The sequence below is a fragment of the Priapulus caudatus genome, unplaced genomic scaffold (assembly GCF_000485595.1).
Source record: "Priapulus caudatus unplaced genomic scaffold, Priapulus_caudatus-5.0.1 Scaffold694, whole genome shotgun sequence".
NCBI lineage: Eukaryota > Metazoa > Priapulida > Priapulimorpha > Priapulimorphida > Priapulidae > Priapulus > Priapulus caudatus.
Window position 1 is genome coordinate 62,868 of NW_014577755.1, and position 25,687 is coordinate 88,554.

The following is a 25,687-nucleotide window of genomic DNA, read 5'->3' on the forward strand; positions in this document are numbered from 1 at the left end:
ACATCCTCCTCCTCCTCGAGCAGGTATTCACATCCTCCTCCTCCTCCTCGAGCAGGTATTCACATCCTCCTCCTCCTCGAGCAGGTATTCACATCCTCCTCCTCCTCCTCGAGCAGGTATTCACATCCTCCTCCTCGAGCAGGTATTCACATCCTCCTCCTCGAGCAGGTATTCACATCCTCCTCCTCCTCCTCGACCCGCCGACGCTGATCGAATGTCATCCACGCCAAGCGATGTCACGGTGTGTCCCCCGCTTTACTTGCCTCAATTGCGCTCCTTATTTTCGTGGTTGCCCTTCTTATTTGCCATGGTTGCCTTTTTTAATGCCTGTGTTTGCACCTTGTCATGGTTGTGCTCCCCCTAATTGCTCCCTAAGTCTCTAAAAATTGGACAGTATGAGTGCGTGGTTGTTCGTGTTACGTGAACGAGAAATCGAACTAACGATTGATCCGTGTTAATAATGATATTTCTGGACGTCGGAGTCACTTGCGACTTCTCGCGTGCACTTCTTGCTCGGGCGGAGGTCGTGACCCTTCGTTCGTGTTTGTCACCCCGGCCCTCACGCACGGTGACTGATTACCCGAGGTGGGAGAGTTGACGAGGTATTGAATGTGAGCATGTAAGGTAGTGAGGTGTAGATGAGCTAGCGTCGCTTGTCCCGTGTCGCGCCATGCCGATCTCTCTCATGCTGTGTCGCTACGTTAGATTGTACACGAACCCCACGCAGCCTTATACCGGAATGTCATCGCAGATTTCGGACGTGCATTCGCGAGTATTTAGCGGGTGAGAATACCGTGCAGTCGCGAATCATTTAGTTTCAGGTCAGCGAAGTAGATGGGGGGGGGAGGGTGAGGGAGGTCTGTGCCGGGCTTACGGTGTCTTGTTAGTGTGGTAAGAGTTGTGGTTAGTGCGTGTAGATTGTTCGGGTAGAGGGTGCTTTTGTCTGTGCGTGTGCGTGTGTATGTAAATATTATGTCGCGGGGAACGCGTTGGGAGATCGTCCGTCTCCGAAGGAATGGGTTTACGTTCTAGGTTAGCATAGTTTCACATCAGGTTTGTTTCGCTTGCAACGGTTCGGCTATATGCATGTGATTTTAGTTGTAGTGCTGCGATGGGGCACTGTGACTTGGTGTCATTGCAACATGGTATCGTGAGCCTACCCCTGTCGCCAGCCTACCCCTGTCGCCAGCCTACCCCTGTCGCCAGCCTACCCCTGTCGCCAGCCTACCCCTGTCACCTGTTAAGATCCTGCCTTTGTCATCTGTTGTTAGCGGTCAAGTAGTATGTCAAATTTTATGGAGTCATAGGGGGACAGGTCATAAAGTATGGCAGCGTTTGACTGAGCAATTAAGGTATGTTTCTGCTATGTTTTGTATGAAAGTACGAATATGTATTGCCTAAAGTAATGCAAGGTGTAATTATTTGATTTCGGGACTTGAGTGGGCAGAAAATTCAGTGATTAACATTGATTTAACAAGTTTCTGTGGCTGTGGTACATTGTATTTGCATGAGCAAGTGAATGTCTGGTAAGCAATGAAAGTAGGGTGCAAGAAAACCGACCATATGCAGAATAAAGCTGGGTTCACACTACCGACTTTATGTTCGCGAATTGGCGAGTTGGACCAACTTCCTAATTCGGCAACTCCGAGTTTAAGTCCAGTCAATATATGAAATACCCGGAACAAATTGCAACAGAAGGTTTTATAGTTGGAAGTTGTGGATTGGACCCTCCTAACTGCAAAATCTCCCAAAATCGAACCACGGGAAACTGGCTAATTAGCATAAATCCAAAGTGGCCGCCATTTTCTAGTTTGAGGCTAGTTTGCCCTAGATAGTACAGGCCACTAGATAGTAAGAGCCAAACATCAGATGAATTAATTGTGCACTTTTTGACAAAAGCGTGAAAATTGGCATAACGGTAGTTTAAGATATGTACATTCATATGAAATCGGGTACCCATCTCCATCGGTATGGTATCTGGGCGCCATCTTGAATTTAAAAATGGCCACCATCAAAATCCAGTATCTTATCTTTTTCAGTTAATATTCAACATAGAAACAAGATTTTGGTATCTAAACCAACATTATCGGGGTCAAGAAATCCATAACAATCAAAACCATTATCGGTCGGTGGCCGCCATCTTGAATTTCAAAATGGCCACCATCCAAATCTATTATCTTTCATATTTCAGCTAATATTCAACATAGAAACATGATCTTGGTGTCTAAACCAACATTGGGGTCAAGAAACCCATTACAATCAAAACCATTACAGAGGTCCCAAGTTAGGAAAATCCAAGAAAGGGATCACTTGTAATAATGGTCCATCGTCGTTTTTTCGCGGTGCGCAAAAACAGGAAAAAAGTTGTGGTGGTCTGTGACATGAGTTTGTCGCGGCACACCACCATTTTTGATAAAGTATACATGTAAAATAAAATGCAAATTTATTGTGAAAACAAAAGTGTTTGACATTTGTGGCCTTTTATTGTTCGCTGGAATCAAAGTACATCAACAACCACGGCAAATTTAGTAATTTTCTGATGTAAATTTTAAAATATATGGCTGAAAAATGTTACGACCGGGACTTTCTGGACTCTTAACGGGGCACCGGGACCAGCATGTCGCACCGGGACGATCCCGGTGAGACCGGGACACTTGGGACGTCTGCCATTATCGGTCAGTGGCCGCCATCTTGAATTTCAAAATGGCCACTATCCAAATCTATTATCTTTCATATTTCAGCTAATATTCAACATAGAAACATGATCTTGGTGTCTAAACCAACATTATCGGGGTCAAGAAATCCATTACAATCAAAATCATTATCGGTCGGTGGCCGCCATCTTGGATTTCAAAATGGCCGCAATTCAAATCCATTATCTTTCATATTTCAAATAGAAAATAGAACATGTTCTAATCTCCCAACTAGTTGCTATCGATTGGTTGCTCACGCAATTTTTATGATTGTCGGTTGTATAGTTGGGAAGTTGGTCCAACTCCCCAATTCGCCAACACAAAGTCTGTAGTATAAACCCAGCTTAAGGCTGCTGGTCTTGTGTAAGCAGTCGTATTACGCACATGTATCGTAGTTTCCTCTATGTAGCATCGCGATCCTATCTGCGTACGTGTCTGCGTGCGTATCTGCGTGCGTGCGTATCTGCGTGCGTGCGTGCGTGCGTGCGTGCGTGCGTATCTGCGTGCGTGCGTATCTGCGTGCGTGTCTGCGTTCATGCTAGCTGATGTGGTGTTACTTCCCACCTGCTTAGCGCCAAGCATGCATACGTTCGTAGCGGGGCAGAATAACGACGCGTCGTGATTGGCCGCACGAGTACGTTGGCTTCGAGATGACGTTGTTTGTCCTTGCCACTGCTAGGTCATGCTAGTTACCATGGCTACCAGCACGTTGACCATATATCGCGCAGTGGTGATGGTTAATTTTTTTCTTAAGAGGTCATCCTACAGGGTCAAGTTTGGACCCCATGTTACTGCTATCAGGGGCGTACTGTATATACGCTGTATATTTCGCTGTGGTTTAATTTTCGCGAATTTTGCGAACGCGTCCCCCGACCGCGAAAATAACAACGCGAATAATTCATCATTCACCGACGGCGAAATTGTCCGTCAAGTCTGAATTCGCGAAAATATCTGTACGCGAAAAATATGGCGTATACAGTCCCCAATTGGGTTGTATCGTAGTGTAGGAGACATTTCTGTAGCTGCTCCTACATGATAGGATCGCGTACATCTGGAATACAGGCATATTACCTATACGTTATTATTTTCCAAGTAGTGTGTCACATAACGTGAAAGCTCTTCGGGAAGAAACTGTTTGTTCATTGGCGCGCGCTCGCACGATTGATGCGAGCAAGCAACGATGGATTTCAGCATGTGCGCACGGTAACGGATGCTGTGGAGAGAGAGACAGACAGACAGACAGGGAGAGAGCGCGGTTAATGACTAGTTAATGTGGTTGTAACATAGCCGTTTATCAGCAGCAGCAGCAGAACAGTGTAGAAGTCCTGACAGAAAGCGTATACGTTGCATTCTACAGGCAAGAGCCAACCGGCGGCACGGTGTGTATGTGGGCCTCGGCCGCGGGGAAGTGGATGCGATGGCTTTTGAGGTTTATTTTGTTGTTACGATTGCAGAGCAAGGCCCCAGCAGTACGACACCTAGCTATATAAATATATATATATATATATATAATATATATATACATATAATATATCTAAGTCTATATTCTGGGTAATGACGCCTAGCTATATATCTAAGTCTATATTCCAGGTAATGACACCTAGCTATATATCTAATAGTTTATATTCCGGTTGATAATGACTCCTAACTGTATATCTAAGGGTCCATATTCCGGTTAATACGCATGGTAATACAGCTGTTCCTATGGTAGCTGTAAGCTTCTTGTTGTGAATATATTGTTCTGCTTAATTTTGCAAAATATAATTTTATATAAGTATGTGCTTACTGTGAAACTCGCAAGATTGGTCAATCTTATTCGTGTTTTCTCTCCAACAACCTCAGCAAAGGTTATGTTGAGTGCAGTAGGACGTGAAGCTTGTAAAATATCTCATCTGGTGCTAACCTGCACACGTGCACGACAAATGGTTTAATAACTGCCAAATTTGACAAATAAATCTTAACAAAACAACAACAAACATTTGCAATATACATTGGTTGAGTTATGTATTCGATAACAACGCAGTTATCTCCCATTTCATAACTTGGGATGTTGAGATCCAACTCAAATGAGAGCACATTGTAGAACAATAAATATTTACAGTCGTAGGATATAACAGCAACAGAAATCAGAAATCATCTTCTCAAAACGCTCATTCCTATAGAATATCGTTTAAATCTCGAGCACTGGAGCTCGTCCTGTCACCACCAAACTAGCGTGGCGTGTCCGTATACAATCGTAGCGCATGAATCGCCCTGTAAACCGACATTAGTAGTACACAGCACGGCACTGCCAGCACCACACAGCGCCGACACCGACGTTCAACTATTGACTCACTAACCGCGTTGCCACCAGCGGGTGGCTCTCACGGTTAGAGAGCGCTGGGGTCACGTTCTGGGGGCAACACTCCTCGTGATGCGGGAACGGACGCAGCGTCACCATGACGACAGTCGTTGCTGAAAACCGACGATGGTTGTAAGAGCAGCAGAGAGTAGAACTCGACCACACAAGCCGAGCAGTGCTGCCACCTGCTACCATCGTTGCTGCGTACACCCGAATCCCTACTTGATCGAGCAGAATGCGGCCAATCACTGCAAACATCCTCGTAAGCAGTTACGATGCCACGAATTACGAAAAAATACACTGGTCAGTTGTTATCAAACGGATTTCTAATTTTCTTGTTCTCCTGTGTATCATCTCAAGTTCAATGAAGTAGTCAGGTTGCAGATAGTAAGTTGCCATTGGCAACACGCAGCATCACTCGTGAATTCGCCGCTGTCTCTACTGCGGTTTCTCCTGCATGGGGAAGTGCAGCTTGTCGGTGAGGTCATCGATCTTCTCCTGCAGCAGCTTCATGATGTCGGTCGCAATGAACAGGTGCGTATCGTCTAGGTCCTGCAGCACAAACTTTTTCCCAAACGCATTCGTTTCGTCGAGGTTCAGCAGAAACTGCTTCATCGCCGGATCACTGTGAAACGAGATTAACGAACGTTAAGAAACCATTATTATTCACAAACTATCGTGCGCTATCAACAAAGGCAGCAACCTAGCAAACTTACCCAACAACATTCATGCTATAATTGTTGAAGATGTTCCCATGATCATAGCGTATTAGCAAACGTTAACTTACTTTCCATACTTTTTTATTTCAAGTATTTAGTAAGAATATCGAAAACGTTAATCTAACTTAAAAAAACGTTTTTTTCAAACCAAACCAAATGCGAAAAGGTTACATGTTAGCTGGGTAACATTAGTTTTTTTATGTATTTCAGATATGATGTTTACTTTGCAAAAAAACATTTGCGGGGTCATGAACTAGGATTGTACAAGTGATGTGCCTAGAACCTGGCCGTTAAAAATTGTGACAGTAGTCTACATAACACAGTAGGACCCATCAACTTATCGTATCGTAACCGACGCACGCAGATGCTGTATCATCTACTAATACTATAATTCAAACTTGTGAAGACCACAATGTAAAAAAGTGTGCTTGTTAAACTTTTTGTGTATATAGGGCCATATACCTGGTAGTGATAACTTTTTTGTAAGTTTTTTAAACTCAAAATTCATTGTAAAAGAATCACCTTACACCTTAGAATCTAAATAGGTAAATAAAAATAAAAAATAAACTACTTGCCATTCGACTAGGATTCCTTTCATCACATTTACCATGTCTGTCGCTGTGATGAATCCAAGTACAAACTGCTAAAGACTTGAAGATTGCTGCGTACCCTACAAAGAAAAAGAAGACGACTTAGCACAGGTATTTGGCACAGGTACCTGGAACGTTTCAATAATAACATCAGGAGTGAATAATACTAATAGTGAGCAGGGGCGTAGCCAGGATTTTCAAAGTTGTAGGCACGACTATCTGAGCGGAGCGCCACCATCGGTTGGCGCGGAGCGTACAAGAAAATTTTTGGTTTTACAAACCCCCCAGATGGCCGGAAACGGCCCTTCCCGAGTGTTCATTCTGGTTCCCTGACCTCTTGCTAACTTGAGACACCTAATTCAATATCACTTTTAAACCCAAAAAACACAAACGAGTTAAAATAGTGTTACGAACGAGTTAAAATGTTAAAAAACTGACAAGATCGGATCCTAGTCTTTTTCGGCGGGTAGAGTGTTGAATGAAACGGCATGCGATAGAAATGACAGCCTAGATGACAGAAGAATAGGTCACCTAATTTAGCCATATTCTTGACATTCTTGCTACGTTCATTTCAATAGTTTTCCCTGCCTAGACTCTTAAACTCGTCCAGCAAGCTTATGGATTTGAATTATGGGTGTTTTAAAAAAAAAGATAACTTGGCCAAAAAAAGTGTAGCCCCGGGCCTACAGTGCTACATACTGGCTACGCCCCTGGTGAGTAACAATCTCTAAATTATGTTTATGGTAAATAAACACGAAATGTCCCTGTGAGGAGTTACAGAATACAGATTACAGGCATTTTCTTAACGAAATTTATACCTATTTCATTTGTCTGACTGTCAACGAGTAGGTAGTGTACTAGGGCTCAAGGACATCATCTCTATACTTAAACCGAGCCAGTGATTAATGCCCCCTTATTTTCGTAAATGTGGGGGTAGGGCATTCAAAATCGACAGAGGTCTTCTTGACTTCAGGGTGCCACGTTTCAATGGACCGTTTCTTATGACCGCGGCTATCTAATAGTAATAGGCTCGAAATACCTATTAAAAACTATTTCCATAAAAATCACCTACTATGATTATATAAATTATTATTGAAACATTCCAAGTACCTTTCCTGTAGTACGCGCGCTGTAACCATTATTATTGCTAGGTGGCGCCACCCTCTGGCATTTCTCTAGATTATTCTGCGAAAAATAGTACCCGGCAGTTAATAAAACCACCTACGAATAAAAAAAGTAAATGTGCAAATTTTCAATTAAATAAGCATAATGATCAGTTTTTCTTGTAAGATTTAACGCGCCTCTTCCCATAGCTTGCTCTAACTGTAGTTCATTTAAACGTGCATTTCCGCCAAAAGTAGTGCGTGTCTATATAAGCGTGCGTAGCGATGTGATTCAGTCCTTCCACCAGCGTGACGCCGTGAGCAGATTTTTGTGGTTTGGATGCTAGGATTTAGCCGGTTTATTAGGACACTCACAACAGCCATGGGTAATCCTAAGACATATTTCGACCTGACGGCAGACGGGCAGCCTATGGGAAGAGTTACATTCGAGGTGAGTGTTTAGCTTTGACATATACCGGCGTTTTGCAGGGGGTGTAAAAATTGTACACTGGCGGTTGAATATGGCGGACATCTTTGAATCGCTAATGACATGCGTACTCTGCCGGTAGAATGCGACTGCAACACTATTTTGTCCATCAGTTTGTTACTATCATGTATCTGACTTTTTATACTAGTATGCGCTCAATGATAATAATTTATCCTTGCATCTTGGAAAAACAAAGTATTATTTTTGGAGCTAAACTGAGTAAACACAAACTCGCGGATACGGTAGTAATGAAAAACTGGACATCAGATGTAATCACGCCTAGGCTAATGCCAATGGAGTGGCAATTCAATTGCACATAAAAATACAGTTTTAGGAATAGACTTGGAAGACTCCATGAGTGGTTAGGTAACGGGAATTAAGGTTGTAAAAAAGGTTAACAATAGATTGAAATTTCTTTCCAGAAAAGCTAAGTATTTAAACACGGTATGTAAAAGATTCGACGTGGATATTCGTCCGAGCCTCGGACACCTGTTCGTATTCGTCCGAGCAGTTGTTGCGCATGCGCTGTTCTAGATGCTCTAAAATGCTATTTACCCTTTAGATTTTTGATTATTTTATGCTCTTTAGGCTGGGGACCCGTAGCGTTTTGCTACGGCAGCCCTACGGCTGTGACGCCCCTGCATACATGCGTTGCGTATGTGGTTATACACCATAGATAGTGTTTGGTACTATCACTCGCGTATATATACGAAACCGAGCGTATAATAAGAGAACCTGGTCGGTTTATGGTTGGTGTTAGGGTTAGGGCTGGGGTTAAGATTAGTGTTAAGGTTAAGTAGTAGGCGCCTCCCTAGACTAGCATTATATTACATTTATGTAATACAACATGAACAGCGCATGCGCAACAACTGCTCGGACGAATATCCACGTCCTAAAAGATTACTAGTTTCTGCCCTAATTCAATGTAATTTTGACTATGCAAGCAGTATATGGTACAGCAGTCTCACAAAGCGCACAAGGGCTAAGTTGCAAGTGAGTCAAAATAAAGCCATTACTGCATTAGATGGGTCCTCAACCTAGGTACTAGAGCACACATAGGTGCTAGAGAGTTCAAGGCTGTAGAGTTCAGGGTAATGCAACTGAAGGTCAATAGGGTTTTTAATATATTACATAATCTCGGCCCACAGTATATGAAAGAAGGTTTCACGTTAACATCAGAAGTTCATAGTTTCAATACAAGGGAAGTCGAGATGTCTATTTTTAAACCGAGGGTGGTAAGCAGTGCGAAAAACTCTTACCTATACTGCAATTGAAGCTTGGAACTCTCTACCACAGCAAGTTAGGAAAAATTCTGTTTATTCTAGTTTTAAGTAAATTATTATACTTATAGTGTTAAGAAATGTCCGATAGAAAAGGTAGAAACATTAGAGGCAGAGGAGTATGATTTTTGCTAAAAGAATTCGGTTGAAATTAGGCATAAGAAAAGTTTGTATCGTCTTATGAGAATGTACCGTTGTATGACTGGTTAAAACTACAAATTTGTATATTTCAGTAGTTATTGCTGATAGTAGTGTAATTGTTAGATTCAAGGCATAGCAAAACAAGGACCACAATGTAAATAAGTGTGCTAGTCATGTTTTTTGTGTATATATATCCTTGGTAGTTATCCAATTTTATGAATTCAGAATTTTATTGTAAAAGTATGCTATGTAATGTATATGATGGATAATTGCCTATGTGTCTGCTCAATAAACATCTGGCAACAATCTATCGATTTATTGACCTTCCTGCTGTACCCGAATGTTTGGTCATTGAATTGGCTGTCTGATACTAGTAGTATTAATGGCAATACAGGCTGGGCTGCGTATAGTCTTGTTCAAGGTCACGAGCAATGGTGTGTGGCCAGCAAGGCAAAGCAAACGCCATAGGCATGTCAAACCGGGCTGGTGCACGGGCTCATTTAAAACAAATTCGTGGTGTAGGTCTAGCTACTCGTCTGATCTTTGCCCCTTGCTACCCATCCATTTCAGTGGTTGTCGGCTGTTTCTGTGTGCACTGTAGTTTTTGCGATATCGATTGCTGAAAGACCTTTCTTTCTTCTGTATTTCAGGTTTTCGCTGATGTCGTCCCAAAAACTGCAGGTACGTTTTCACAAGTATGACATGAGAGAAATAGCCTCTTAGGCCATGATAAAAATATTGTTTGTTTGCCCTCACCCGACCGACCCGCCAAAAAGGGGCGGACTCAAAAAAAATTATTGATTTTCCCATTCTTTTTTTTCTTTTTTCTTTTTTTACAAATTGTATCACTGTACATTATATAAATCTGTAGGCAATACATTATAATATGTACCAAGCAAAAGAAACATTCAGCATAAAAGATATCTCCACACAAGCACACCCAAGCATGTAGACACCATGCTGAATTTGTAAAAAGACCGCCTTCAAAAAAAGAAGCCTACCTCCCTACCCAAACTTTTCAGTCTGGGTCGGGTGAGGGCAAACAAAGATTTTTTTTAATTGTGGCCTTATTATAGTTCATTAGTGTTGGAAGTCTGACTAATGCACCAGTCAATTGAAATCCCTGACACCCGCGACAGAGCGGGGAATTAACGCGGTCACAGCCAGGATTTAACGACAGTAGCTCGGGGTGGCTGGGAAATTAACGAGACGTTTTACCAGCGGGGCCATTTAGCCGTGATTTAGCAATTAACAGCTCGCACCGAAGGTGTGTGACTCGTACAAAGTCTGCAGTAGTTTACCAATTGATACGTTTATTTGAAAAAGGTGTCACATGACAGAAAGTCACATAAATAAATACTTGGACTTTATGAAACCCCAACCAGCATTTTGTTTTGTTTGGAATCTGAGAAATGATCCCCTGTTATAGGGGCTTTTAATAGACTACCTGCCCCTTGTGAGCGGAGAATTTGCTGTTGTTAATACTAAGGAAGTGCTAAATTCCCCGCCTTTTCCAGAGGGTCATGGGGGGGGGTAACAATTCACTGACCAGTGCATAAATTTCATGGTCACGTTATTTGTTGTAAAAACTATAATCTGTGAACCATTAATTATAGTCATAAGTTGTCTTTAAAGAATTTGCACAAATCTATAGTTTTGCGTTTGATGAGCATCAGGTAATGCCAGCAATTAAAAATCGACCGTAAGTAGACTTGAAGCAGTCACCAGTGCTGTTTCTGTATAACTGCTATTCGTATCTGCCATTCAAGAGCTGTAGTGACAAGGAACATCCTTCAGGAGATTTCCATACCAAGCAAAATTCGTGAAGTTTCTAAATCTGTTAATCAGCTCTAAAGATTTAAACGAGCAAAGATAAACTCTATTACTCTTCCACAAGTTTTTCATCAAAAAACAGTTGCGCACGAGGAGGCGGAAGTGATACTGGAACGCTGAACTGTATTAGTCGATATTCTTCCACGAGTTTTCCATCAGAAAACAGTTGCACATGGGAGGTGGAAGTGATACTGGGTGCCTGTCATCCCAGCGGGTCTATTAGTAGCAGTATGCTGTGTACCAGTGTTGCACTGCTACAGTTTCCACATCTGCTTCTATATTGGGTGTCGCATCGATTTCGTTAGCCAGACTGTGGTTGTGACTGTGGTTTTTTGCTAGCATTTATCTCGGTATCTGTAATTAGAAAGCTGAGGATGACACGTGTGCGAACTTTTTCTGCTACATGTTCGCAGTGCGCGAAATTAGCGCTATTTTGCCGGCAGCCAGCGGTTCAACCCCCTAAACCGCCGGTTCAACCTCCCATATAATCGGTCCATTTTGCTTATCTTGTCGTTACATCAACAATATTTACCAATTTCCTGACTAGTTTTTACTTAGCGACTACGAAGAAGTAGATCATGTTCCAGCAATTCTTGTCAAACAAGTAGAACTCCACTGATAGCAATGAAATACTGAAATACTATGAGTATGCCTAATATTAATCAACACAAAGCTAATACTTTTATTAAAGTGATTACGTCACCGTAAATAGTCGAACTAACAAAAATATTCCCACTTTTTACTTTTGTAGTTAAATTGCTGCATTATACTTCCTATATTCCTATATTGTTCGGTGTAAACATCAACTCGTGGCTCATACATAGCCCATAGCAAGCAATTAATGTCGGGATAATAATATCTTGTAAGGGCCTGTTTAAAATGTTGGGTGGGCCTGTTCACATTTTCGCTAATTTCATGCCCTGTATAATATTCGGAAGTGATTACATGGATGGTGATGTTTTTTTCCGGCAGAGAACTTCAGGGCTCTGTGCACCGGTGAGAAGGGGTTAGTGCTAATTTCGCACCTTGGAGTAGAAAACTACCATCATGCGTCGCGTGTGTGTCGGTTGTTCTTAGTGTTGCTCGTCGCGTCACAGTCTAGCTCCAGTCTAGCATTGCAATCGTGGCTATACTGGCGTTCCCTATCTGTGAAAAGTAAATCTCCCGGACGCTATAGCGATTGTCGTAAGGCTGGCGCTACGAATTCGGTTTACACGGTTCTCCTGTTCTTCACGCGGTTCAGACTGACACTTCGCCTGCTCTCGTTGGCGACCACATCTCCTGATCAGGTCTAATGTAAAGCGGGGTTTGCGCTACCAACTTCCAACTACACGCAAAAGTTGTGCTACCAACCGATCGATGGCAACTAGTTGGGAGGTTAGAACATGTTCTATTTTCGCTAATTTCATGCCCTGTATAATATTCGGAAGTGATTACATGGATGGTGATGTTTTTTTTCCGGCAGAGAACTTCAGGGCTCTGTGCACCGGTGAGAAGGGGTTTGGCTACAGTGGATCGACATTCCATCGCGTGATCCCCAACTTCATGTGCCAGGGTGGCGACTTCACAAACCACAACGGCACTGGAGGCAAGAGCATTTACGGAGCCAAGTTCCCCGATGAGAACTTCAAGCTGAAGCACGTTCAGCCTGGTAAGCGATCCGTAGCAGGGGGAGAAATTAACTTTTGAGCAAGGGAGTCCAACGGACTCCCTACCCTCACAATGAGGGAGTCTGTAGTGTGAAGTTCAAAACTAAAGATATATTAACAATAACGCGTGTGCTTATTTTGAAGATTCATGCGGTTTCATGTCTGCCAAATTGTCTTTGGACATTTGCTGAAAAAATACGGAATGTTAAATATAAATAAAAAATACGCCGTGCTCTGGAACGAACCAGTTAGTATAGCAGAATTTTCAGAGAGTCACACAGACTCCTGCATATGTCCAATTACGGAGTCCGACAATAAATCAGTGTATAGTATTTGACTCCGGACTCACGCTAATTTCGCACCTTGGAGTAGAAAACTACCATCATGCGTCGCGTGTGTGTCGGTTGTTCTTGGTGTTGCTCGTCGTCACAGTCTAGCTCCAGTCTAGCATTGCAATCGTGGTTATACTGGCGTTCCCTATCTGTGAAAAGTAAATCTCCCGGACGCTATAGCGATTGTCGTATGGCTGGCGCTACGAATCCGGTTTACACGGTTCTCCTGTTCTTCACGCGGTTCAGACTGACACTTTGCCTGCTCTCGTTGACGACCACAACTCCTGATCAGGTCTCTAATGTAAAGCTGGGTTTACGCTACCAACTTTGCGTTGGCAAATTGGACCAACATCCCAACTACAGCCGACAATCGGCAGTGAAAACGCAAAAGTTGTGCTACCAACCGATCGATGGCAACTAGTTGGGAGGTTAGAACATGTTCTATTTTCGCCAACTCGAAGTTGTCGAATTGCGAAATTGGTCCAATTCGCCAACATAAAGTCGGTAGTGTAAACCCAGCTTAAGTGATTGTTTTACATGCATTTCTCTCGATGGCTGTCCCAGTAATCTAGCAGTGATCAGATATGTAATAATAGTGTTTTTCTGTATTGTTTATTTCTTACACAGGAACTCTGTCGATGGCTAACGCAGGTCCCAACACAAATGGTTCACAGTTCTTCATCTGCACTGTGAAGACCGAGTGGTGAGTAGTCTATTGCAGCGTGCTAAATTGGCGGTATTTTGCCGGCTGCTGTCGGTTCCACCCCCCATATAATCAGTCCACTTCAACTTGGTCTATTCAAAATTTTGCCTATCTTGCCTTTATATCAACAATATTTACCAATTTCCTGACTAGTTTTTACTTAGTGACTACTAAGAAGTAAATCATGTTCCAGCAATTCCTGTCAAACAAGTAGAACTCTACTGATACACTGAAATAACATGAGTATGCCTAATAAATACAAAGCTAATACTTTTAGCTAAGCATGGAACTATGAAAACTATATTCGTGGACCCGTTAACATTTTGGCTAATTTCATGCTCTGTGATTGGCATGGGAATCCGGATGGGCACAGCTGTGCAGTAACAAATATCGCCTTTTTGTCATCTGTTGACAAATGCTGATCTGCCGTCGCTGTTAAGCTGCGTTTACACTCGTTTTTTGGTCAGCAAATCGTACCGATTTCAAGTGCATTCCAACTTGCCCCCGACTTGACCCGAGTACATTCCAATTAATCGGCTGAAATTCGATTGCGTCGGAGTCAAGTCGCCGAGTTGGAGAAATAGAACGTGTTCTATCTTGCACGACTCGGACGATTTGCTGACAAAAATCGATCGTGTAAACGCAGCCTTATGCGTACATACAGTGATCTACATCAATGGGATTGTGTTTACAGGCTGGATGGAAAGCACGTCGTCTTTGGCAAGGTCCTCGATGGCATGGACGTAATCAAGAAGTGTGAGAGCTATGGGTCTCAGAGTGGAAAAACCAGCAAGAAGATCATTGTTGCTGAATCCGGCCAGCTCTAAGCAGTGACGTCGTCTGCTATCTATCGTGTTGCTGTCATCATGGTTCACACTGCTGGAAAGCGGCGCTATGGCGGTGTACTTGGACGTTAGAGGCATAGTACTAAGTGCATTGTTTGTTCACTCTGTGGAAATTTGAAACACTTGTAGTTCAAACGATCGCGTGTCACTACTAGTGTGAATTGACGTGTTCTCGATTTGTTGCTGGCTCGCTGGGTGTGTGTGCAGTACGACTCGGGTAACTACGTCTGTTCGTTCATCCTTCACCACCACCTTGTCTTTGTGCTTTGTCCTATTTAGAGAGTTTACAATCATGATGCCGGTTACTGGCAGATAAAGGGTTAATGGTCAAAGAGGAGGATGCCTGACCTTGGTGTCTCCTTGATGATCATGCCATAGCTTTGTCTAACGTGACAAATGTTACATTCGTACTGTGTTAATTATGATAGGAAGGTGCTTCATACCACTACTACTACTACTACTGTTAGTTCTTGTAGCTTTGCCCGCACTGTTGTTGTTTTCAATTGACCGGAGCACCGGTGGCTGTCTGGATCTAGCCAGGAATAACTGCTAGACTTATTTTATTGGCTTACTCACTCACTACTGCTACCCGGTGCATTCCTGTCACAGGGCCACTAATGACAGTACTTGATACAAAGCTCACTCACTACCTGTATGTATACATTCCGTGGTTGTGGTGCATACCTACAGCGCCAGGGAAGCCATCTCATATACGTAGAGCAGTTCTGATAATTTAGCATGCACAGACACTCTATACATGACTCGGTGAAGTTTTCATTATTTTTATACACTAGCAGCTGAATGTTCTAGTACTTGAATATGTGAGGGGATGGTGGCAGAGATCCAGGACACTGCTTGGGTGTGGGGGACTTATGGTGTAGTGGCTGCAAGTGGAAAAGGAAGGGCTGTGTAGTCCGTTAGTCATAAACATTGCCAATAAACTCGCAAGCGTTAAAAAACAACATGCTACAAATTTTGTTTAAAAGCCACCAAGAAATTGTGGCATTCTTGTGTTGTCTGGTTACGTTCAGATCTGTTGCTTTTTAGGTGTTCTCGTTTCTTGCCGTGTCGTGAATCCATCCCCAAATTCTGATAAATAAAACTCATTAGTTCTGTCACAGATCTGCTGTTTTCTCTTGAATTAATACATGATTTAATCGTTTTCATGGTTAATTTTGTTATTGAGTTTAATTTAAAGTTGCTAGCCTTTCTGTATAGCATGAGCGAAGCTAACTTAGGAACTATGTAGTAAGCAAAGGAAAAGAGGGATTGTTGAAAACTGTGGTTATTGCAATCAATAATTGCAAGATAATATCAGGATTGAATACTCGAGTTGGCGATTATGTAGCGTCTACACGACAACACCCAATAGCGATTATTACCGATTTATTATGCGTGCGTGCGTGCGTGCGTGCGTGTGCACGTATACGTGCGTGCGTGTGCACGTATACGTGCGTGCGTGCGTGCGTGTGCACGTATACGTGCGTGCGTGTGCACGTATACGTGCGTGCGTGCGTGCGTGTGCACGTATACGTGCGTGCGTGCGTGCGTGTGCACGTATACGTGCGTGCGTGCGTGCGTGCGTGCGTGCATGTGTGTGTGCGTGTTCACGTATACGTGCGTGTGTGCGTGTGCACGTATACGTGCGTGTGTGCGTGTGCACGTATACGTGCGTGTGTGCGTGTGCACGTATACGTGTGTGCGTGTGCACGTATACGTGTGTGCGTGTGCACGTATACGTGTGTGCGTGTGCACGTATACGTGTGTGCGTGTGCACGTATACGTGCGTACGTGTGTGCGTGTACACGTATACGTGCGTGCGTGTGTGCGTGTGCACGTATACGTGCGTGCGTGCGTGTGTGCGTGTGCACGTATACGTGCGTACGTGTGTGCGTGTACACGTATACGTGCGTGCGTGTGTGCGTGTGCACGTATACGTGCGTGTGTGCGTGTGCACGTATACGTGCGTGTGTGCGTGTGCACGTATACGTGCGTGCGTGCGTGTGCACGTATACGTGCCTGTGTGCGTGTGCACGTATACGTGCGTGTGTGCGTGCGTGCGTGCGTGTGCACGTACACGTGCGTTCGTATGTGTGCGTGCGTGCATGTGGACGTACACGTGCGTTCGTATGTGTGCGTGCGTGCATGTGGACGTACACGTGCGTGCATGAGTGTGTGCGTGCGTGTGCAAGTACACGTGCGTGCGCGCGTGCGCAGGTACGCGTTCGTACGTGCGCGCGTGCGTGCGTGCGTGTGCACGTGCGTGCATGCGTGAGTGCGTACATGTGCGTGCGTGTGCACGTACACGTGCGTGCGTGCGTCCGTGTGTGTACACGTGCGTGTGTGCGTGCGTGTGTGTGCAGGTACAAGTGCGTGCGTGCGTGCGTGCGTGTGTGTTGAGGTACAAGTGCGTGCGTGCGTGTGCACGTACACGTGCGTGCGTGCGTGCATGAGTGTGTGCGTGTGCACGTACACGTGCGTGCGTGCGTGCATGAGTGTGTGCGTGCGTCACGGTGCGTGTGTAAGTACGCGTGCGTCCGTGCGTGTGTACGTACATCGTACTAGTGCTGCCGCCTATCGTGGAGGTTAAGCTAACTCGAGTTAATTAAGCGTCTACACGGGCCTTAACTCGAGTTAACGCTAACTCGAGTTAAAGCCCCGTGTAGACGCTTAACTGGAGTTAAGGTTCGTCGTGTAGACGTAGCTATGGATCTAGTATTATTCAATCCTGATATTTTATCAACACAAATCACATCAATTTTGGCATACAATTTTAACAACATAGCAGATAGGAGAACAATGAATCCATTATGATGTATTCTGAATGTGCGCGTGAAGTAGTTACTTTGTACGTAAGCTTTACTTGTACAAAATGTACTGTCGCTTTTGTATAATTTTTATTCTTCATGTTGTATAGTGCTGTTTTGGGTGTTTTGTACGGTATCACTCAGAAATGTTATTATTTTAACTGCTCGATCAACACTAATGCATTTATGAGAGGTTTTTCTCCATAAAAAAGACGGTCTTCAGTACATGTATTTGAATTGTACATGGAATAAATATTTAATAATACTGTAATAATAACTAAGACGAGAATTGTGCCAGTGGTGGCAATAAAAATACTCAGTCGTCTCGCTAGATGGCGGTCAAGTCGTACTTGTTGGGACAGCATGGCAAGTGGTGAACCAAATACGAAGAAGATGCGCGAAGATCAAACAATAAGGTAATATATAGACGCATCTCTCTTTTGTCGTTAATTTATTTTGTCACTTATGTGTTTGCATAGGAGTGTAGTCTCATTTATATCCACACTAGCGGCGTGACGATGTCTCGTCGATGCATTGATCGTCATTGACTGTCGAATGTTGTTGTACAGTCCTGAGTCCAGTGATTCGGGACTGTCCATTATTCAGTTCGGTTTATACTAGTAACTAGGGCGTGGTGCATCTTACATGTCTCAGATAGTTGTGGTGGTCTTAAGAATGTCGTCAGGTTTAAAGTGAGGTTTGGTTTTGAAGACGTTCGGAATTTGGAGAGTTGACTTGACTGTATCACTAGCAGTAGCAACACGTCTAACAGTGCTAACACGGTATACATGTTCGCTTGACACCAGAGCTGCCACTGTCACTGAGGCTCATACTCATACTCATACTCATAGGGTCTATATGTCTTCCAGGGTACTGCCGGAACGTACCCTGGGTACGGTCCGGTATACCAGAACGTACTCTGGTAACTATCTAATATGGTTAGGGGCACGCACGCGCGCAGGCACACGCGCACACACGCATGCATGCAGGCACACACGCAAGCACGCACGCACACACGCATGCACACATGCAGGCACACACGCAAGCACGCACGCACGCGCACACATGTACGCGCGCAGGCACACACGCAAGCACGCGCACAGGCACACACGTATATACGCACGGGCGGCGGCGCGCGCTTGATTGAATGCAATACAGTACAGTACACACATGCATGCTTAAATGGTAAACACTCGACAGTCACACCGTACCATGAATTCTACCGCGCCGTGCAACCGGCTGCAGCTAGCGGCAGAGGCCTAGGCATCGCAGCGCAGCAACGCCGAGCGAGAGCGGCAAGGCGCGGGACCGACCTGGACAATCAATTTCCAGGGCGTCTTTTTTGGGGGGGGGGTCGCCCTCGATATCATGTTTTCGGGGGCTCTTTTTGGCATTTCGGGGGAGAAATCGCCTGCCGCCCCCGTGTATTTTTTCCACTGCCACTTAACATGATTTTAGTTTGTCATTGCATACGTTATAAAAACAATACATAGATCAAACATATATACATATCATAGAGCGTAGATAACCCACATTTTGGTACTGTTTTCATCCTGCACACAGCCCACCTGATGAAGAATGTGGCCGAATCCTAGTTTAGCTCTCTGAACTAACTAGTTTGGCACGTATGCGAACTATATATATTATGTCGAGGTCCCAAACTAGGATTGATCAAGGAATGCTACCTCCACATTGCACCATGCAGCATTTTCTGCATAAATGGAAGGGCTTTCATTGTAGAGGAAAGTATTTGTGTTAGCTTAGCATTTTTATGCAACTTTGAACCTAGATGCACATTTAAGAGAGATTTCAGACATCGTTTCTTGTGACCAACAGCTTCATTCACATTCCAAAAATCACATCTGACAGCATGATGGAGGAAAACTGGATTTGGTGCATAAGTGTGAACTTATTTGGTAAAAATGTTAAGTAAATCTGTTTTTACCTGACTACTTTATTCTAACATTGAAGCCCAGGCACTTCTTCAGGTAATTAAGGTTGTTTGAGGTTAGCAAGTGGCACAGTTTAATAGATAGGTTGTGTGCAGGATCTAACACACTGCCCACCCATTTTACGTACGGGAGAGGTCATAGCCACGTGCATGGTGTGTTCTGGACACGTGACTACCATTCAATGTTCATGTAATTTACAGATTTATGTACATTTCTGCCCCTCCCCCTTGCACCTGCTATGGCCCTGTCAAATATGTGATTAGATATGTACAAAGGATAAATGCACAAAATGTGTGTATGGCAAGCACACTTATATATAAATACATATATGTACATTGTAGTACTTGTTCACTTCCACTTTTCACCACTTCACACCAATCATAAGTCCCCCCTCCCCTTGTGAGCCGCGCACAAATGAAATACAGCTCTGTTACACTTACACAGTATATGGGCATATCGTATATCTGCCCAGTATCCAGTCTAATACATGCTTGGTAATCATATTGATGCCGGCTTGATCCTGAATGAACTGGTTTTATCCGTACTGCTGATAGATCTACAGATACAGCTGATATTGCAAAAGGCTGTCCCAGCTTGTAGAATGAAAAGAATTTGTAAGTACTTGCATGCATGCATGCGTGAATACGTACGTGCCTGCGTGCGTAAGTGCATGCATGCGTAAATACGGCTGATAGGGTCTATGTCCCCCAGGGTACTGCCGGAACGTACCCTGGGTTACCGGACCGTACCCTGGTACTAAATACTACTATCTAATATGCCGGACCGTACCTCGCCTACTCCACTAACGAGTCTAGGGAGTCGCCTACGCCTACTTCCTAACCCTAACCCTAATCCTAGAACCATATCAGCTAGATAGTTATCAGGGTACGTTCCGGTATACCGGACCGTACCCAGGGTACGTTCCGGCAGTACCCTGGGGAACATAGACTCTATCAGCGTAAATACGTACACACCTGCGAACGTAAGGGCATAAGTGCGTGAGCGCATGTATCATGTAACAGTATTATATTTGATTATATTTGATAATCGAATATTTGATTTCATAATTGAGCGCTTAGTCCTTTGCTGCAAACGACTGACTTTCGATCGATCATCGGGACATGACTAATGTAATATTAGGTATGCACGTGGCATAGTGCAAACACTCCGTGGCAGCGATAAACTAAATGGCTTCGTGAGACTGTGAGGTGGAGATATTTTCCATTCAGTTTCTCGTTGACCTCGGTCAGAGATGTGCTTTTCAGCGCGCGTCACTTTTGCACTTTGCCTCCTGTTATCTGACTCTGGCTACAGCAAGAAACCTCTGAAGGCTTTTACCCTGGATCGCAGACGCTATGATGTAAACAGATAGTACGGCAACAAAAATCTACTGATAATCTCGATGCTTTCCACGCTATGGTGTAGATATGATCGTCGGCATGCTATTGCTATTATAAGCAGTGTTTCTTCTGGCCAAAACTGTCAGTGAGGTGGAAAATATTTTGTGTGTGTGTGTGTTTGAGCGTTTAGAGGTTCTAACAAAGCGAGCACAGCAGACAAAATTTTTGGAAAAATGGCGCAATTTGGTGCATTCTGAGCTGTGCTGAACACACTGTATGCGATTTTCATCAGCGAGGCAGTGTTTTAGATAAATTTCTGTGTGGCGGCTGAGAATTCGGCAGCCCGCCTCGCTCGTGTCAATGCAAGGGAAACACTGATAAGGGTGCTTCCTCCCTCCCTCCCTTAGCTTGCTCTCACACGTGATGTCGCTCGTCGTGGGGAGATGTGCAGTCACGGTTGCGTTACTCGCTCGGTGCGAATGCTAGTTGGTACCAGGTCATGCGCAGTACGCTGGAGTTGGTGCTTCAACACCCCTTCCTGATGCACCTAACACATATAGATAAACCGCCGTGCTCCCTCGTAGACGATTGACGTCTGATCGGTCATTCCGACGGGACGTTTACATGTTTTATGACCCCGCTGCGTTATTACTCACAGTAGGACTGATAGTGTTTGTTACGCGACCACGCCCGAGCTCTATGGAGAAGCAGGTTGAAGGGTACGTGTTGTATAGGTTTGTGCCGCGCGGTCCATGTCCCAATCCCTCGTCGTGTTTCGTATAACCCATCTGATATCGAACGTCCGCTCTTCGGTTTCAGTGAAGGCATGCTGCTGGGCATGGGAAACCCACTGCTAGACGTTGCCGCTGTCGTCACAAAGGAATTCCTAGACAAGTGAGTGTATCGTGGGTCGTCTTGGCGGCTCGTGACGCGCAATGACGCCACCTGGTGTGCAAGTTTAGTGCGGGATCAGATGTGCACTCTCTGCGACAGATTTATATAAAGTTCTGCTGGAGTATCATATTATAGACATGTGTCATGTGTCACCTGAGTGTCATGTGTCACCTGAGTGTCATGTGTCACCTGAGTGTCATAATATAGACGTGTACGTGTCATGTGTCACCTGAGTGTCATAATATAGACGTGTGTCATGTGTCACCTGAGTGTCATATTATAGACGTGTGTCATGTGTCACCTGAGTGTCATATTATAGACATGTGTCATGTGTCATATAATGCAGGAGTGTCATATTATGACACGTACTCCTGATAGCTGTCTACTTAGATGTGGGTCAAACTTTAAGGATATACGGTACACGCTGTTTTTCTCCTAGGTATGAATTGCTGCCGGACAATGCGATACTTGCTGATGCAAAGCATAAGGACATGTAAGTAGCTCACATATTTTAGCTTCGTAACTCTGGCGGTGGCATTGACCTTTGCACTAAGGCCACAATTAAAAAAATCTTTGTTTGCTCTCTCCTGACCCAGGCTGAAAGGTGTGGGTAGGTAGGTAGGCTTCTTCTTTTTTTGAGGGGGGTCTTTTTACAAATTCAGCATGGTGTCTACATGTTCGGGTGTGCTTCTGTGGAGATACCTTTTATGTTGAATGTTTGTTTTGCTTGGTACATATAATGTATTACCTACAGATTTATATAATGTACAGTGATACAATTTGCAAAAAAAAAGGGAAAGATCAATGGAAAAATATTGAGTGGGCCCTTTTTTGGCGGGTCGGTCGGGTGAGGGCAAACAAACAATATGTTTATTATGGTCTACCCTTTCTCCTCGCTCCCCTCTGCACAATGTAATTTGTTGTGACGAGGCCGACGTACGGGCGTGTCCATCCTTGTGTGCATCCTCCTTCCTATGTCCAAACCTCAAAGCCATGGTTTATGTCCCCTGTACTAGAAGTCTAATAATAATAATGACAATGACAATGATGACAGGGTGCGAAATTAACGGGAGTCCAGAGTCAAATACTCCCTGATTTAATGTCGGACTCCCTGATTTGACATGTGCAGGAGTTCGTGTGACTCCCTGAAAATTCTGCCATGCTACTTCGTTCCGGAGCACGGCCTCGCGGAATTACCGTATTTTTTCAGCTAATGTGCAAAGAAAATTTGGCAGACGTGCAACCGCATGAATCTTAAAAACTAGAGCACTCGGAGAGCACAGACCTCCGCCAAGGCAGCTGAATTCTCTCAATGTGGAATATTTTATTTATTAATTAATTAATTAAGTGGAAAAATTAATTAATTAATTAATTAAGTGGAAAAATTAATTAATTAATTAATTAATTAAATAATTAATTAATTGGATCCGGATTAGTGCAAGCGTGCAGGTGGGGGAGGACTGTGGTTGCCCCTTAGCCTGTGGTTGCGTGTTTGTAAGTCTACAGCCAGCGCCCAGCGCACCTAGCGCAAGTGAACTGAAACGTGCATGTTCACAAACAAACCAACCAACACTCAAACATTCGCCGGTGAAAACATAACCTCCGCCACGCCCCTGGCGGAGGTAATAAGCACATGCGTTATTGTTAATATGTTAAATTTTGAACCTCCGACTGTGGACTCCTTCATTTTGCTGCGGACTCCCTCTTTTTGAGGGTTGGACTCCCGTGTTCAAAAGTTAATTTCTACCCCTGTGATAATGACGATGATCAATTTAATTAAGATTTGAACAGTGAGGGACAATAATTGTGATTGTGTTTCTAGCTTTGAGGACATGCACCAATTTACAGAGGTGGAGTTCACACCAGGGGGCGCCACTCAGAACACACTGAGGACTGCACAGGTTGGTGTTGTTACATTGATATAGAGGGCAGCACGCCTAGCAATACTCTACACAACTAGTGCACATAACTAATTAGGCCATCCTTAAAAAATTATATGTTTGCTGTCCTCCGACCGACCCACGAAAATAGCCTCGACCCAAAAGTTTTTTTTTACATTTTGGGTTCCACTTTTTTTCTTTTCTTTTTACATTCCTCATAGGTAAGACTGAAACACAAAGCATGTGTGGCAAACATGAGGACAGACTTAAAATAACTATTATGCCTCACACAAAAAAAGAAGACCTACCTATACCTACCCACTAAAAAAATCATGGGTCGGGGGACAGCAAACATAGAATTTTTTAAGGATGGCCTAATTGCAACTGTAATAGTGAGTAGTAATAGTACACAAAAGTAATAATTATTGTAGATGGGTGTGCATCTCACGACATGGGTCAGGTCCTTTCAAGGCGGTTGATTATTAATTTTTCTTAGTTCTAGGAAAGTGTATCCATCGGTTTTTTAGCGGTGTATGTGGAAATTGGGTGTTATGCAGTCAAACATGCATATTAAGGATCGGTCAGAGGAAACGCCAAGCGTCCTTTATACAGAGGTGGTCTTAGCTTTACGTTGGTCTCTCTCTCGCGTGTGTCTTAGTGGTCAACTCGAAAGCTTATTGCTACTTTGACCACTACGCACATTCACCTTAAACCTATCGATTCTATAATATTATTTATTTCTCTCCCTTTTTACTACTATCTGAAATTATCTGTACAAATGAATGAAAAGTGCAAAATTTAAAAAAAATTTAAAAAAAATGAATCTGTCGTTGCAGTGGATGACCGGCTCGCCGGAGTTTGCGACCCTCTTCTTCGGCTGTATAGCCAAGGACAGACACGGCGACATCATGACCAAGGCGATGAAGGAAGGGAGCGTGAAAACCGTCTACCAGATCAACGGCAGCAACAGCGAACCCACGGGAACATGCGCAGTCTGCATCACCGGCAATAACAGGTAGCGCCACCGGCAATAACAGGTGGCGCCACCGGCAATAACAGGTGGCGCCACCGGCAATAACAGGTAGCGCCACCGGCAATAACAGGTGGCGCCACCGGCAATAACAGGTGGCGCCAGCGAATGTCCAGTAGATTCAGATACACCTGTTGACAGTTCGTGGCGCGAAAGCGAGCACGAGACGGGAAATGGGGCGTTGATGCGACGATTCAGCCGCGTGCGTCTTATTTGTGATGTATGCGTTTATCCCTGACCAGTCTCGTCAAGAAGTTCGGTTGCCCCGTTATCGTTTGTTGCTATTAAATTGTTGCTAAAACGTTGGGATTAAATCGCTATCATCATTTCACCTCGATCAACTGATCTGGAAGAGATCTACGTTAAAACCGGAGTGTTATGCATGATTGCATGATCACGGCCTTTGACGCATCTACTGTATGCACCATATTTTTCGCGTACAGATATTTTTGCGAATTCAGACTTGACGGACAATTTCGCGAGTGGTTAATTTTGCGGTCGGTGAATTATGAATTATTCAGTATGACTTATTCGCGTGTTGTTATTTTCGCGGTCGGGGACGCGTTCACGAAATTTGCGAAAATTAAACCGCAAAATATACAGCGTATACAGTTTCTCTCTCTCTGTCTCTCGTAGGTCGTTGGTCGCGAACCTAGCTTCGGCTAACTGCTTCACTAAGGCGCACCTGGACGACAAAGCGAACTGGGCGCATGTCGAGAGAGCAAAGCTTGTGTACACTGCCGTAAGTTCACGCGTCACTGTGGGGGAACAACATTAGCCTCCCAGCTTCCCATCCAGTCCTTCCTGTTGTAAGGAGTTATAGCCTCCCAGGCTCCCAACCTCCCAACCTCCCATCCAGTCCTCCCTGTTGTAAGGAGTTAGCCTCCCAGGCTCCAAACCTCCCATCCGGTCCTCCCTGTTGTAAGGAGTTAGCCTCCCAGGCTCCCAACTTCCCATCCGGTCCTCTCTGTTGTAAGGAGTTAGCCTGCCAGGCTCCAAACCTCCCATCCGGTCCTCCCTGTTGTAAGGAGTTAGCCTCCCAGGCTCCCAACCTCCCATCTGGTCCTC

At 44.2% G+C, this 25,687-nt stretch overlaps 2 protein-coding genes across 4 annotated transcripts in view; both read left to right on the forward strand.

Moving 5' to 3' along the window:
- The first annotated feature begins 7,715 nt into the window (after positions 1-7,715).
- LOC106812862 (peptidyl-prolyl cis-trans isomerase-like) lies at positions 7,716-15,838 on the forward strand. Of its 2 annotated transcripts, XM_014816854.1 has the most exons (5): positions 7,728-7,897; positions 10,005-10,035; positions 12,653-12,838; positions 13,796-13,871; positions 14,566-15,838. In XM_014816854.1, exons 1-5 carry the CDS (start codon positions 7,787-7,789, stop codon positions 14,696-14,698), a joined length of 537 nt encoding a protein of 178 aa, XP_014672340.1. In that variant the 5' UTR covers positions 7,728-7,786; the 3' UTR covers positions 14,699-15,838. The 2 variants fall into 2 exon arrangements, with proteins under 2 accessions (XP_014672341.1, XP_014672340.1); XM_014816855.1 differs by lacking the exons at positions 12,653-12,838; positions 13,796-13,871; positions 14,566-15,838 and adding an exon at positions 12,160-12,504 and having other exon boundaries at positions 7,716-7,897.
- Positions 15,839-17,873: 2,035 nt separating this feature from the next.
- LOC106812860 (adenosine kinase-like) overlaps positions 17,874-25,687 on the forward strand; it is a 14,946-nt gene continuing 7,132 nt past the window's right edge. Inside the window, exons 1-6 of one of the 2 annotated variants that reach the window (XM_014816851.1) lie at positions 17,874-17,939; positions 21,635-21,709; positions 22,149-22,202; positions 23,532-23,610; positions 24,426-24,604; positions 25,256-25,361. In XM_014816851.1, coding sequence (XP_014672337.1) covers positions 17,887-17,939; positions 21,635-21,709; positions 22,149-22,202; positions 23,532-23,610; positions 24,426-24,604; positions 25,256-25,361 — 546 coding nt within the window. In that variant the 5' untranslated portion in view covers positions 17,874-17,886. Of the gene's footprint in view, positions 17,940-21,460; positions 21,535-21,634; positions 21,710-22,148; positions 22,203-23,531; positions 23,611-24,425; positions 24,605-25,255; positions 25,362-25,687 lie in introns of those variants that run through there. The other variant, XM_014816852.1, reaches the window with a different exon arrangement.